This window comes from Argiope bruennichi, chromosome 2 (assembly GCF_947563725.1).
Source record: "Argiope bruennichi chromosome 2, qqArgBrue1.1, whole genome shotgun sequence".
NCBI classification, from domain to species: domain Eukaryota; kingdom Metazoa; phylum Arthropoda; class Arachnida; order Araneae; family Araneidae; genus Argiope; species Argiope bruennichi.
In genome coordinates, this window is record NC_079152.1 from 112,810,934 (window position 1) to 112,825,654 (window position 14,721).

Consider the following 14,721-nt stretch of genomic DNA (forward strand, 5'->3'; position numbering starts at 1 on the left):
TAATTTTTTAAAATTTAAAGTATATTAGAATTTTATATCATAATCGATGTCCAGAATTATTTTATTAAATGTGACTAAAAGAACCGAAAAGTGAGTAGGTTAAAACAAAAATTCTAAAGCTTTCTTGAATGAAACCAAACATTTTAATTTAAATTATGAGAACAGAAAGTAGAATCGTTCAATTTTAAAGTTTTATGTGTACTTCAAAATATTTTTTTTTATAATTTAGGTAAGAGCTCAAAGGATTATTTACTAACCCTTTCTCCCATTAAAAAATCAGTAACCAATTTTTAAGAACGATGGTATTATTTTATGTATTCATTAGAGAGCAGTAGTTTTAGTACAATGACGCACTTTAAAAAATTTTCATCTTCGGTTACTTATGAAGTTAAATTTTAATCCAACAGACTTTAAAGAAATACTTTAAAAGCATACTTTAAATATAAACTTACTCATTATGGAAAAATAAAATATGATAACATGCTTTCATCATAAGAAACAGAAGAAAAATCTAGAATAAAATATTTGGAGCTATGATGAAAACGATTTGAGATTCTTTATAAGTGAAACATATTGCTGTAAAATAATTTAAAAAATACTTGAAAAATTAATTTAAAATATGTATTAAAAAGCTGTCCAGAAAATAAGTTACTGTCATTGAAAAGATAATTTTGAATTTTAAGAAGATGCAAAATTAATTTTCATGCTGTAATTTTTTCGGAATTTAAGCAGAATAATGCAAAAATTCATTTACTTTTTAATTAAAAAATTTATTTTAAATTTATTAGCTGTATTTTAACTTGAAGCTGTTAACTGTATTAGCTAAATTTGTTAGCTGTAGATCTAACGGTATGTTTTTAGAACACCACCACTACACAATTATTTGTATTATTCAGTAAAAATTATGTTTTATACCTCATGCAATAAACTCTTCTCTATGAAATGAAAAATCCTTGTCATAATTAAAGTATTTTTATAATTTTTAATTTGAGTAAAAATTAAGCCTTTGAATATTATTCATATATTTTATATTAAAGAGACCAAAGATTTTGAAATTTTAATTCTGTTTTTTCTCCGCGATATTTTTAACTGCTTGTCTTATTGATATTTATTTAATTTATTACTGTATGCGAATACATTTAACAGTTTCATATCTTTATACTTTTTTTTCTATTCTTTTACCCATTTTATTTTTCCCATTTTGCTTTTAATTTACAGTTTCTTTCTGCTGACAAGAAAGAAATGGATTGTTCATTTGCGACTTTATAAACTTAAGCGAATGTATTCATTACAAAATAATTACATAAGTGGTTTGTTCCATCATCAATTCTACCCTTGCACAATGTCTTAACCTCTTAGTTTCTTCCTTAAATAACTAAATCTTAGAATGTTGATTTGTTCATAAACATGAGCAAACCATCCGGGATGTTTTCATCTCAACTTTTTCTTAATTCGCACAGTATGCATTTTTTTTTGTTTCGTAGTATAATAAATAAAACCAAACACGCAACATTAATTTCATTCTTCCGATCAATTATTTTTTCTTTCTTTTCATTTTTGATCGAAACATAGTATGCCTAATTTCTTTTATTTAAATCATTATGTTTTTGAGCTATCACATTTGCATATAAATGAATATAGGTATAAACTAGTGGGAGTGGTTTCTCCAAAAATGTTTTAGCATATTCTCTGATACACTTGGCATGGCAGAAAACGCTTTGGCGAGTTATTTGGCGATTAATCCTGGCATGTCTTAACAGTGTCTAAAAATAGAATTTGTGTTTCAAACACGTTTTTCTCAACCGATTAAAAAAAAAAAAGCATTTGACCCAAGACTACATTTGTAGTTACAAACTATGATACCAAATTTGATATATTTAAGTCACTGCGTTTTTGAATTATCAATTTAACATATTTCTAAAAGTACAGACTGACAGACAGACACCACGTAGTTGGATTTTGTTTAAAATTTGGCAAGTGTCTACATTTTAGATGTTCAATCTATGTACTGATTTTATAGATTTAGCTCTCTTCATTTTGTAATCATCGTGTTAACTTGTATACGAGCAGCCGGTCAGATGGACTTCCTCTGAATATAGTTTACTTAAAATTTGACAGAAATCTGCAAATTTGATGCCAAATTTCAACCATCTAGCTCAAATCGTTTTTGAGTTATCGTTGCCATAGACAGACAAACGGACTCACAGGGAGATCTAAAACGAGGAGATTCATGAAAATCTCGAGTTCGAATACTATATTTCTATATTACATATACGAGATAGTAAAATGATGGAATTAAGGAAGAATAAGATTTTGTAGCGGTATGTGAATACGCGAGGATAAATCCTGGGACCTTGTGGTTCGCAGTCCAGTAACATGACCATGATACCAAAACAATTGCTCTGGCAGCAGAGCTGTTAACTGACTTATATGCTATTCACCACAATTTTATGCACATATATTATCTATGATAGAAGTAAATCTTTCGATTATAGCTCTATTGTTTAATATTTTGAAGGATCATAGTTTGAATGACTCGACTGCCTATCAAAAGTTTTGCTTTTGGCTACCCTTTCTTTGATATTTTCTAATAGATTGAGTTGCCTGAGGCGGTTCTTCTTTCCCTGTTTGGTTTTGATTTGGGAAGGTTTCGAATCTTATGTGCACATCTACAATTATGCTGATAACAACATATGCTAAATTTAATTTATTTAATTCTTTTGTTAGAATTATCAATTTCATAGACTCATATAACTCCAAAAATGAGATTTTAGGATTTAAGGTGATATAAAATGTGAATATTCTTTAAAATATTTCAGTCTATATAGTCTAAATTTTTTGAAAATATTTTTTTCTATGCATATTTCGTATAAAAGAAAGCAAACAATGATGCAGTTTGTATACTTGATTGTTAGAAAATGAATAAGCTTAAAATATTCCTGGAAGCTTACTTAATAAAGATATTAGATAAGGTCTCTAGGAGTTCAAAGAATATCATTTAAATTTCCTTATTTTAGTCAAAATCTCTCGTCTGTCAATTTAAATCAGTTGCATAAATTTATTTTTGAAACTATAGAATAATATTCGTTAGAAAATGCATAAGACAATAGCACAATAGCTTATTAACTCGCATGTGCACAATCATGTGATCGTGGAATCCTTTGAATTGATTTGAAATTTTCATTAAGAAATGAAGCGACTTTGCAATGCTACAAATTTGTTTTTTTTTTTTAAAAATAGAACTGAGACCAATAGCAGATACTAGATATCAACTCTTTTCAGATTTTTTTTTATTAAAAAAACACAGGTTTATTGATTTTACATCAGCATTCGAAATACACTTGGGATAAATATTTGGTAAAAAAATAGAAAAATAAGCATTTACATATGATTAAAATGAATGAAATTATAAAAGATGACGCGGTTTAAAATACGAGTTACTTAATAGACTGCAGTCCATATTAACTTGCAGATTAATAACTGCAGAAAAAAGTACTTTTTCTTATATTTTCTACTGTGATGATGTTCACTGATGTGGTCAATGAATTCTGAAATAAAATAACAGATCATCAATAAGATATATTACTACAGAATACTTAGAATTTTAAAACTTTAATATTTAGAAATATGTATAAATAAAAATTAAGTTCGTTAATAGTTTTTATGCTATATAAATCGAAACTTATTAAATTTTCTTCAAATTTTCTTTGTGAGTATTTGAAAAGAAAAGAAAATTTTAGTTAATTATTCCTTACAATTAACTCAACAGCTAGATATTTTGTTAATAAAGCGCATGAACATATTTTCATTGAGCCAGGTGTATAATATTTATTATAAGAATCCAGAGAAATCATGCCATATTCAAGAAATCATCTTATTTGAAGAAGACAGAAATGAATAATTTGAACTTGGCAGCTATCTACAATGTATCCTTTATTTTAGGTTTTATAGGTTTATAACCTATCCTTCCTATAACTTCCTTATAGGTTTTGCATGGAAATTTTCTTAATTTTTATGGTTAATATTCCAAGCTACTTTATTGTTTTGATTGCTAAAGTAAATTCTGTTATACAAAATTTTATTTTGAAAGCATATTTCTCGGTTGAAATTATCAATATTTAGTTAAATCAAAATGCTTTGGTAATTATGCTATAAATATTAAGAGTTATTATTTCAATCTAATAATTAAAAATTATGAAACAGAATAAGAAAAATTATATTTATTAATTATTCGAAACTGCATATTTCTGATATGCTTGATAATCCAAAAGGTAAAACTTAGAAAATAATGAGTAATTGAAATTTCTCAACTAAAACATTTAATAATCGGAATAGGAATTATTTTTATTTAATGAAATATTTATGTTATCTTAAATAACGAAGTAATTTCCCCCCAAAAAAATTAAATACTGGCGTATTAATTCTTAACCCTTTCAAAAAATACTATAATAAACTTAATTTTTAGTACTGCACAGAAATACATACAAAGAAAAGAGAGAGGAAAACTTACGAGCAAATATTTTTACGTATAATTTCATTTTTAGCCTTTGTAGCTACCTCCGCCTCCTCCATATCCTCCACTAATTGAATTTCCTCCACTGAAACCTCCAAATCCACCTTTTCCACCACTGACTCCGCCTTCATAACCTCCACTGCTGATTCCTCCAAATCCACCTTTTCCGCTACTTCCGTATCCTCCACCACCAAGACTTCCAAATCCACCTTTTCCACCACTGACTCCGCCTTCATAACCTCCACTGCTGATTCCTCCAAATCCACCTTTTCCGCTACTTCCTCCACTTCCGTATCCTCCGCCACCAAGACTTCCAAATCCACCTTTAACAGTGCTTCCAACACTGTATCCACTGCTTCTTATCCCACCAAATCCACCTTTTCCACCACTGCCTCCACTTCCATAACCTCCACTGCTAATCCCGCCAAATCCGCCTTTTCCACCAAGTCCTCCACCTCCGTATCCACCACCACCAATGTTTCCAAATCCTCCTTTTCCACTGCTTCCACCACTTCCATATCTTCCGCTACTGATACCTTCAAATCCGTAATCGGATCCACTTCCTATGCCAATGCCGCTACCTCCTCCACCAGCACTTCCAAGATGAGTTACGCTCAATCCAATAATTGCTACATTTTTTCCATTGCCACCTGCGCCTAAAAAAAGAATATTTCAAAAATGAAATTTATATCTCCTGAAAGATTTTTCATAATTGAATTTTTTGTTTACTTACAAAATTGAGACTACTAAAAATCAATCGTTTTCATAATAATAAACTATAAGTGAGTATGTTAAAGTTGTTATAGCAAACAAATAAAAAATACTTTTTTTAAAAATTTATTCAGACATTTACTTTTCATACTCATTAAAACACAAGTGGAATTATTAAATAGATATCAGATACCAAATGCAAAATTAATATCTATAGGCAAATATTGAAAAGTGCTTTTGAAAATATTTGTATTTTAATGATGTCCTTCTTTTCCTTTATAAAGAAATTGCCCTTTATTACTTAATCATATATGAAATGAACAAAAACAGGGAATTGAAATTGTTAAAAAAATTCAACCTCGACGTTATGATTATACCACGCTGTAAGCCTCCTAAAAACAGAAATAATTAATATATTATCATGTTTGCATGTATAAAAAAAATCCCACTATAAAAAAGATAAATTAAATTAGATATCTGATCTTTACACCCAAACATTCGATATATATATATATATATATATATATATATATATATATATATATATATATATATATATATATATATCAAAAATATAAGCAATAAGAAATTGAAACCTATTTCTGAAAACAATCTAAATTATTTCGGAAACAAAAAATTCTGAAATTTCTGTAAAAAATGGTGTATCTTTTAGGCCTCAATTTCAGGGAATTTTCGGGTCAATAATGTTGGACTTAGCTCAGACTCCACACAGAAAAAACTCATTTATTTTGAATTCCTGCCTGAGGGTAACCCTTGAGAAAGTCTCCAGGCCGGATTCTTATTTTATTTGGTTTAATTTTGGTTTTATTTTTTTCTATATATATATATATATATTTCAAATTTTTGTAGAAATTTCTCAACGAGAAGTTTATTTATTTTTCTATCCCTGTGCAACTGAATAACATAACTCGAAAAAATTCAATGAACATAATTATTAATTTTTTTGAATGTGGTTTTCTGATAAGAATCGTAGATCAGCATCTATGGACAAATTTTACTAACCAATCGATTGTCTATCGGTCTGTTCGTTCGAGCGTGTGTCGGAGCGATAATTCAAAAAAGCATTAAACTAGTAGGATAATTTCATCTTGAGGTCATGACACCAAAATTTGTTGCCAAATTTTTAATCTAATTAACGAATAAGAAAAGATTCTGATGCAAAATGTATACTCAGTTCTTTTCAGTATACCACGAAATTAAATACAAAACGCATCATAGTATACGAGAAATTCGATATAAATATGCGATGGACCATAAGTATACGAAAGATTCGTGAACAGTAGACTCTTACTAATTTCTACTCAATTTTCCCTTTGTAAACCAAATTCACATATTAAAGCATTTTCACAAATCCTTCGTATTTTATTAGGATTCCTAGATATGTATTAAAATACATATTGTACATTAGAACGAAAATTTATTTTCGTACTGTTGGAGGAAAAATAAATTAATGACGATAATTTCAAATTTTAATTTAGCAAAGGCGTAGTAAACATGAGCTTTCTTTTCATTTAATTTTGCAGACTTTGCTACACAAGAACAAAATATTAGGAATATTCAAAGTAAATCATGCAAAATTCCATTTTTTTCTTTTCATCTATTTAAATGTCTATTTTTTACCCGACCGTTCAAAATGACATATTTTTACAGCAATTCAAACTGGTTGCATTTGACATTCATAAATAATTTAATTAAATTTTTATTATTTTCTGACTGAAAATAGGGATAATACTTATAAAATATCCTTAAAACTGTATTATAGAATTCATGTCTCGGCTTGCTTAGTTTAAAACTGGAAATAAAGAGTGTTTGTGCTCTGTTTACGGTATAAAAACTCATTTCACTAAATGAGGTTTTTTTAAACAAATAAAAAGTCTCGAGTGAATTGAAATAGCCAGTTGACCCTAATACAGTAATGCTCACCTAACCCTAACATCTGTTTAAGATAAACAACATTCTATTTAAAAAGGATTTTATCAAACTAAAAAAATTCAGCATTATTTGAAATAACAATTCCTGTACATAAAACTTAAGGAACAAAGACATTCATTGAGACTCAAGCACAAAAGATAAAAGTGACAAGTCAAATCAACAACCAACGAAAACAAGATTAGTCTAAATCTGTTATTCTTTAATCACCTCTTTTGCTTTGAAATAGTTTTGTATACTCTACTGAAACTATACAAACCTGAATGGCTCAAAAATGTTTAGTATGCAAAGTATCTTAAAAATAGTAAAAAAAAAAAAAAAAAAAAAAAAAATTATAAATTTTAGTGAATATATATTTACACGTTTAATATTGAAATTTCTCTTAATATTACACTCATAAGATTAAGCATTCTTTCAGTTTATTTTACAAAGAAAGCAAATCTAAAAAATTTTCTCAATTTTTAAAAAAAATTTAATTAATAAATAAAATAAAAAATTAGATTTGTCAAAGAAGCAAAATATCAAATGCATGGGAAAATGCTTGTCTAATTGAGCTACTTAAGCTTGTATAAAAGAAAACAGAAGTGTATAATATTTTTAGGATTCAGTTTCTCTTAAAAATATTATTAAAGTAAAAGAAATCGTGTTACCTATAAGTGATTTTGAAGAGACACATTAAAGTAATGTTATAAAGATTTTCTGAAGGATATTTGGAGACAAAATAAAGCAAATTCAAGCTAATAGTGTACAATATTTATGCATTTTCCTCTTCCAAATTATAATCTCATTTAATGTTTCCTTAATATATAAAAATTCATCAAAATAGTCTTTTTAATATAGAAATACATTACATTCGTTTAAGAGAAAGCAGATATCTTGGTAACCTATTTTATTTATTCTTATTTATATATTTAAAACATTCTCCACCGTTATTTTATAATCAATTTGAACCAAGAAATTAAAATTAGGTGTAAAAATCTGTAACTGCTCTGAAAATCTAAAATTATATGTTCTATTCTTGTACTCTATTTTTTCCTCTCATCTACTTTAAACTTTACACGTAAAAAGTGGGAAAACTAAGGTATAATATTAAATTACAAAAACACATCATCACATTTAAGTAGTTGGAAAGAATATTAACTTATGAGTTAAAAACATGTAAGTGTAATAATGTGCAGAGAACGGAAATAAGTCATAATTACCAATAATAAAATTTTTGGTTTATTACTAAATGCTTGTTGCTAAATATATTATTTACGATGCACAAGGTGTCCACATTAATTATTTTCCAATAGTTAATTATCGCACCTTTAAAAGTAGGAATGTAGTTCAAATAGAAAAATGCTTTAAACGACGTGAAATATTATATTTATGTTGTTCAGTCAGCTACAAATTTCAAAACTAAATTTTTGTACAACTCCCCTCTTCTATTAACCATATTTTGTAAAATATTATAGATACAGTAATATTTTAAACAAGAAACTGTTCCACGTTTCTGCTCCCAAAATTAACAAAATCACAAAGTTTTCAATATTTATATTTTAGACTATTTTAAATAGTTGCTTCAAGGACGTTAAATAGTTGCTTCGTTATAGAAGATCGTTGATTAATCTAAAGTGATGAAATTCAAAGCTTAATAACTCGGTCATTTTTTAGCAACAGAAGAATGCATTTTTTATTTAAAATATTAGCTTGTGAAGAATATCTTATTAAATATGTCTAATGAGACCAAGGGTATATATAAAATTTAGATTTCATAATTTTTTTCAATGATACGTTTATTGATTAATTATTACAATATAAAGTAAATTATTTATGTTATTAATTTTTTTCAAATTAGATGTGTATGCTATCTCTAATAGTTTATAAATAAGTAATTCAATCACGATCAATAAATGTGATATGCGTTAAACTCCAAATACCGTAAAAAGTATACATACACATTTTATATTCTCCCAAGGGTAAAACATTTCGTCTTATTTCAATGTATTAAAGACAAATGTCATTTCCAAATTTTGTCTAAAATAAATGTTATAAAAGCGTAAAGAAACTAGTGATTTACTTACCATAACCACCTGTATTTCCATCCAAAAAGCCTCCAAAACTTCCAGATCCACCTTTTCCACTGCTTCCATATCCTCCACTGCCAAAACTACCGAGGTTATATCCGCCTAGATCACCGAAGCCACCACCTCCGATTCCTCCACTTATTCCTCCAAATCCATATTTCTTACCTCTTCCTCCTCCACCACCAAAACTTCCATAACCAGCATAACCGCTGCTTCCACTGCCTCCACCATGGCCACCAAAATTTCCGAATCCACCTTTACTGCTTCCACTTCCTCCTAAACTTCCGTAGCCACCGTTGGATCCACCTCCAATGGACGTCTGAACCGGCACTGCAATCAAGAGAGTTTTGCCTCCACTTATTCCTCCAACGTCTCCACTGCTTCCTCCATATCCTCCAGTTCCACCATAGTTTCCACCACTAAATTCACCACCACCAATACTGATGCCACTGAGTCCTCCTTTGCCTAGACCGCTTCCTCCTCCTCCGTATCCGCCACCTCCAAGTCCAGCATGACTACCTCCACCAAATCCTCCTTTGCTGCCACCATATCCACCAAAATTACCACCACTTATGCCGCCGCCACCGTAACCAGTTGCAGATGCAAGGAGAATCACTGAGAAAAATAAAGTGCCGCGAAGTAATTTCTGAAATAAGAAAAGAAAAATCATTAGCTGACAACAAAATTTTAATATGATGTTTTTATAAAGTGCTCATATTATTTAGAAATTAAATCTTAAAAAAAATATCATTTTTTATCTGCACTTTTTAAAAATTATTTAAGAGCATTGATATAAAAAATCCTTTTATATGAAAAATTGCTTTATTTATTTATTTTTTATTTTCACGTTTTTGATACCAATTTTAAAATAAGTAAATTAAAAGATTTAAGGCATTTCTTACTTATTCTTTGATTACGTAGTATAAAAATAAGAATTTAATCAATACATTAGCTTATAGTAACCGTTTGATCTACAGATATTAATAAAATTAGCGATCTAGATACTTTAAAGTTTGTGATTGAGATTAGTATGAAAAAAAAAAAAGAAAAGAAACGCAGTCTCACACATATGGCTGTAGATATAAAATTTCATATTTAAATGGAGGTGTTCACTTCCATGCACATCTAAGTGACTCTCACGTTGTGAAAAAAAAAATATGAACAGCTTTCGAATGGAACATGTATGGTACAAATAACATATGGGACATTCGAATGGTACAAAACACATGTATATGATGCCCATACAAAAAATAGAAGAAGTATTCAATAAAAACAAAAAATGTCTTTTAAAAGAAAAACCTTTTAAATAATTTCATAGCCACTCCGCATGCTGTTTTTACATTCAATAACATTAAGATGAATATCAAAGATGGTAAATAACAATGTTTCGTGGCTGATGAATTTACATTATCGGCCATAATGTCTGCAGACTTCATCTGATTTGGTACATATCATCCGACATAAGGCCGGTAACAGGCATGGGTCCGTGACTTTCATACTTATGGCCTTTTACATAAAGTGTTTTTGTTTACTGATTTGTATATTTTTACCAAACATCCAAACATTATCCATTATATACATAATATCTTTGTGCGTGTGATGGTAAGTATTTATAGCGTTTCAGAAACTATTCATTTTTTTTTATCTTTTGGTCATTTATTCTGATTTATCAATAATTTCCGGCCAGGTCCGCTTTTTTCGTGTCACTGACGGTATTCTAATGTCAAACGATTCGAATTATTTGAAATTATTACAAATGAACCAAATTGCATTAAACTTTTCATTTGCAAATTTCGGGAAATGCATTATTTTTACATCAAAAATAATATTAAAGTGCTCATCTTCCTGTAAATGCGTCTATATTTTAATGCCAAAATGTTATATAAATATTTAGAAGTAAACCTTACAATTATTTACGTTCCAACATTTATGCCAGTTTCGAGAAATAAATTTAAAAAAACAATCAAAATTATCTGTAAATTACCAATGAAGATTCCAGAATCTAGCCAACATTACATAATAAAATCACTTCATTCCAAGATATATCTTATTTCAAAATTCATGTTGAATAAAACAGTATACAGTTCATAAACCCATTATTCGAAACTGAAAAAAAAATGATCAAAACATTTCTGAAGGCATCTTTTGCCGGTGAAATTAAATCGGATAAACGCTTTTAAATATTCATAGCATTTCGAACATTATGTTGTATTTAATTATCACAAAATTTAAATTAGATGTTTGAATATCTTGAAAAACAATTTCTGTCTTTCTGCTATTCAGAGAACAATGTAAATTTTGCTTTGAGATGAGACAAAAAACATGCTTTGCGGAGGAACATAAAAACACATAAGCAATTATTTTTTTGAATAATACTTTTGATGACAGATAAATAAGCAATATTTCAAAAGAAATTCAATCTTTGGAATGTACTGCCGATTCTTTCATGGTATTATAATTTTGGAATGCCTATTCTGTAGTTAAGAAAAAGAATAGATTGTTTCAAGCTGCTTTAAATGTGTTTGCAAAATGCTTGACTTTGTTTATCTATTTATCTGACTAAATTTATCCTGGATGCAATTTATTACTTTTTCAACGGATCGCTATTATTTCTGAATTAAATGCCATCTGACAATGCAGTCTGGAATTTCTTCAATATATTTCTTGTTAATAACACAAAATATATGAAAACTTTATTTAAAAAGTGCTGTTAAATTTTTGAAATTTAATGGGGAAAAATATTTTTCTCCTTGAATTGAAGATTTTTTTTTCTATAATTCAAAATTGAAGTACAGTTTTTATTCAAAATTTAATTCTTATGCATCTATTTACTGATGAAGAAATTATTTAGTTTTGAAGGAAATATTTTAGATTTCAGTTCATTATATCGTTCAATATTTAGCATTCAGGAAATATTTGCGCATAATTTTTCCTCAACATAAATCCTTGTATCATGCTTTAAAAAAATATTTTCTTGTAATGGAAAAATAATTAAAAAAATTTTTGTGTATATTAAGTTAATGATTGTAAAGAATTTTTCATAAAATTTTTCCCGTAAATAATTATTGAATAAGACAATCATTTTGTTTTCTTTATTCTTTGAAACAGGAAATTTGAGTTTTATTGAAAAGTCAGAAGTTTATATTAATATATGATGAATATCCCTATTAAGTTTAGTGAGTTATTCCTTCTTCATTTTCCTTGATTTACTAAAATAGACACATTCTAATTTTTAAAATAGAGCAACTGATAACTTGAAATAAAACACTGTGGCATTTCTTTCTTCTTATGTGACTATTCAGTCTTCTGGAAAAGAATCTTGCCTTCTAATATTTTCTCCAAAATCTCATTAAATCTATTTTAAACTTTTAGTTCCCAAATTTACTTTTCTATTAAAATGGATAAAAAAATATGCAGATTTGTTTGAAGAAAAATAAAATATCAATGCTTTGTTATTTAATATAAGCTTTAAATGAGCTTTTTTATCATTCCGTGACTTAAAATGATCAATGAAATCACAATATTTTAGAAATATTTTTGGCATTCTTGCATTTTCCTTCATAAACAATTATAGATCTATTTTTAAAGCTGCGAATAAAATATCAAATAAATTAAAAAATCCTTTTGTGTGAAATTCTTTAAAAAATTTGAAATGATTTCCTCACATCAAACTTTTTGTAACTGTACAGGATTTATATATTAAAAAATACTTTTTTCTTTATTTTCTACAGTTTTATCATGTCATAGAATAAATCTTTTTGTATACTAATACAAGAAAATTAAAAATTTAATCATTATACTTTTAATTTTATATAATGATTGTTCTTAAAATTATCCAAAATGAATATATACAAAAGTTTATATTAAATATTATGCGTTTTTGCTCAAATGAAAGTTAAAGTTTTCTAGAGAGGTTAAAAAACATTTGTTATTTAAATATTATTATTTAACCGACTTCTAAATAAAAATCTATTTTATCTAGAAATTTTTGCTTCAGTTTTAATTTCCAGATTCAACTCATATAAAAAAACGTTTTTAGCGATGCCAAAATGCATTATTCGGACATTAACAATTAGTGATACATTTCAAACTAAGTGGATTAAACAGATATCTGAGGTTACCAGGCTCATGGGGGGGGCGCTACAACCTGTTCGATTAAAAATACTATTAGCTTAGTTGCCAAATAATTAAACTTTTAAAAATTTCAAATACCTTGAATAATAAATTATTAACATTTTACCAACTATGTCATGTTCCTATTTATTTCATTAAATTCGCTTAGTTATTAAAGTATTTAAAAACTCGAAATATCTTCTTAAATATAACTTTTTGAAACTTGAATAATACGTAGTCATTAGAAATAAGGAAGAAATAAATAAAGACACCATTTCCACATAATTACTAAAATAAAAAATACAATTTAAAAGAAATGATTGATTTATTCATTGAATTAAAACTATTGAAATGTCAAACTAAATTGACTAGTTTATTAAAAGAGTGGTGTCATAATCTACACTGACTAAGGTCACATGCTGATAATGTAATAAATACTTCGACATAGATTTTTTTCTCTTGCAAACGATAGTCTTAATCAGTATAGTTATTTAAGAACTCTTCATAAAATATATTGTTTTCGCAAAGTTATTTGCCTTTCATATTAAATTATAATTAATTAAAAAGGAAAATTATAATTACTAAATTATAATTATTTTTCATTTCTTTTTCGATGCAGATTCGTTTACTATTAAGTACTTAAGCATATCACATTAATTTTCGAATTTCCTTTCGCTCGAGATGTTAAGGATCATGAAGTACTCACCTTCTGGAAAGTCATGATGAAAATGGAGCTATCCAGCAAGGGAATGAAGAGTCAGTTATATAGAGACAGGAGACTAACCAATTAGGTCAACTGGTGTGAGCTGGGCCATTCACTTTTCACCTATTCTTTTGTTACTCGTAAAATCCGTATGACAGTTTTGAAACGGAGGAAATAAAAACACTTCACAAATCTGGACGATTGTTTTTCGTTTCTAACGTCGTCTAATTCAAAATTTAATTATTTTTCTTTTAACATGAGAATGCTTTTTACCAAACATTTCAGTGCTATTTATTCCATTTTAGATTAGCATGTTTATATCGCTCGTCGAGTTTCGTTGTAAAACGTGAGCTTTTAATTTTTTCAAAGTATTTAAAAGCAGTTTCTATTTTTTTCCTTAATGTATGTGTTTTTGTAGATGATTTAGTAGTTTTTGTAGATGAATAATTTGATTTTAATTATCCTAGTAAGAAAAGGAAATTTTATATCATCGGTCGGTTAAAAATTAATTACAGAATTCAAGGTCATGAAAATTATCTTGACGAAATTGTAATTTATTTGAAATTTAGAAGGAAAATAGTTTAACTAGAGAGAATAGAAAAAGTATACTGTACGTGTTGACAATTTTAATGTCTTTAGTATCTTTAGAAACTATAAGCAAA

General features: G+C 27.7%; 1 protein-coding gene across 1 annotated transcript; it reads right to left on the minus strand.

Annotated features, from left to right (window-relative positions):
• Positions 1-3,262: 3,262 nt before the first annotated feature.
• LOC129961823 (uncharacterized) lies at positions 3,263-14,101 on the minus strand. Its single transcript, XM_056075404.1, has 4 exons — positions 14,063-14,101; positions 9,241-9,889; positions 4,511-5,169; positions 3,263-3,548 (listed from the first exon to the last, which is right to left on the minus strand). The coding sequence occupies exons 1-3, from the start codon at positions 14,075-14,077 to the stop codon at positions 4,541-4,543; spliced, it is 1,293 nt and encodes a 430-aa protein (XP_055931379.1). The 5' UTR covers positions 14,078-14,101; the 3' UTR covers positions 3,263-3,548; positions 4,511-4,540.
• Between the last annotated feature and the right edge of the window lie 620 nt (positions 14,102-14,721).

What these genes read in the sequence shown, in the direction of transcription:
- LOC129961823 (XM_056075404.1), bottom strand. An exon ending in TGGAAATACAGGTGGTTATG is followed by an intron (nt 5,170 to 9,240) that starts GTAAGTAAATCA and finishes TTCTTTTTTTAG; the next exon opens with GCGCAGGTGGCAATGGAAAA.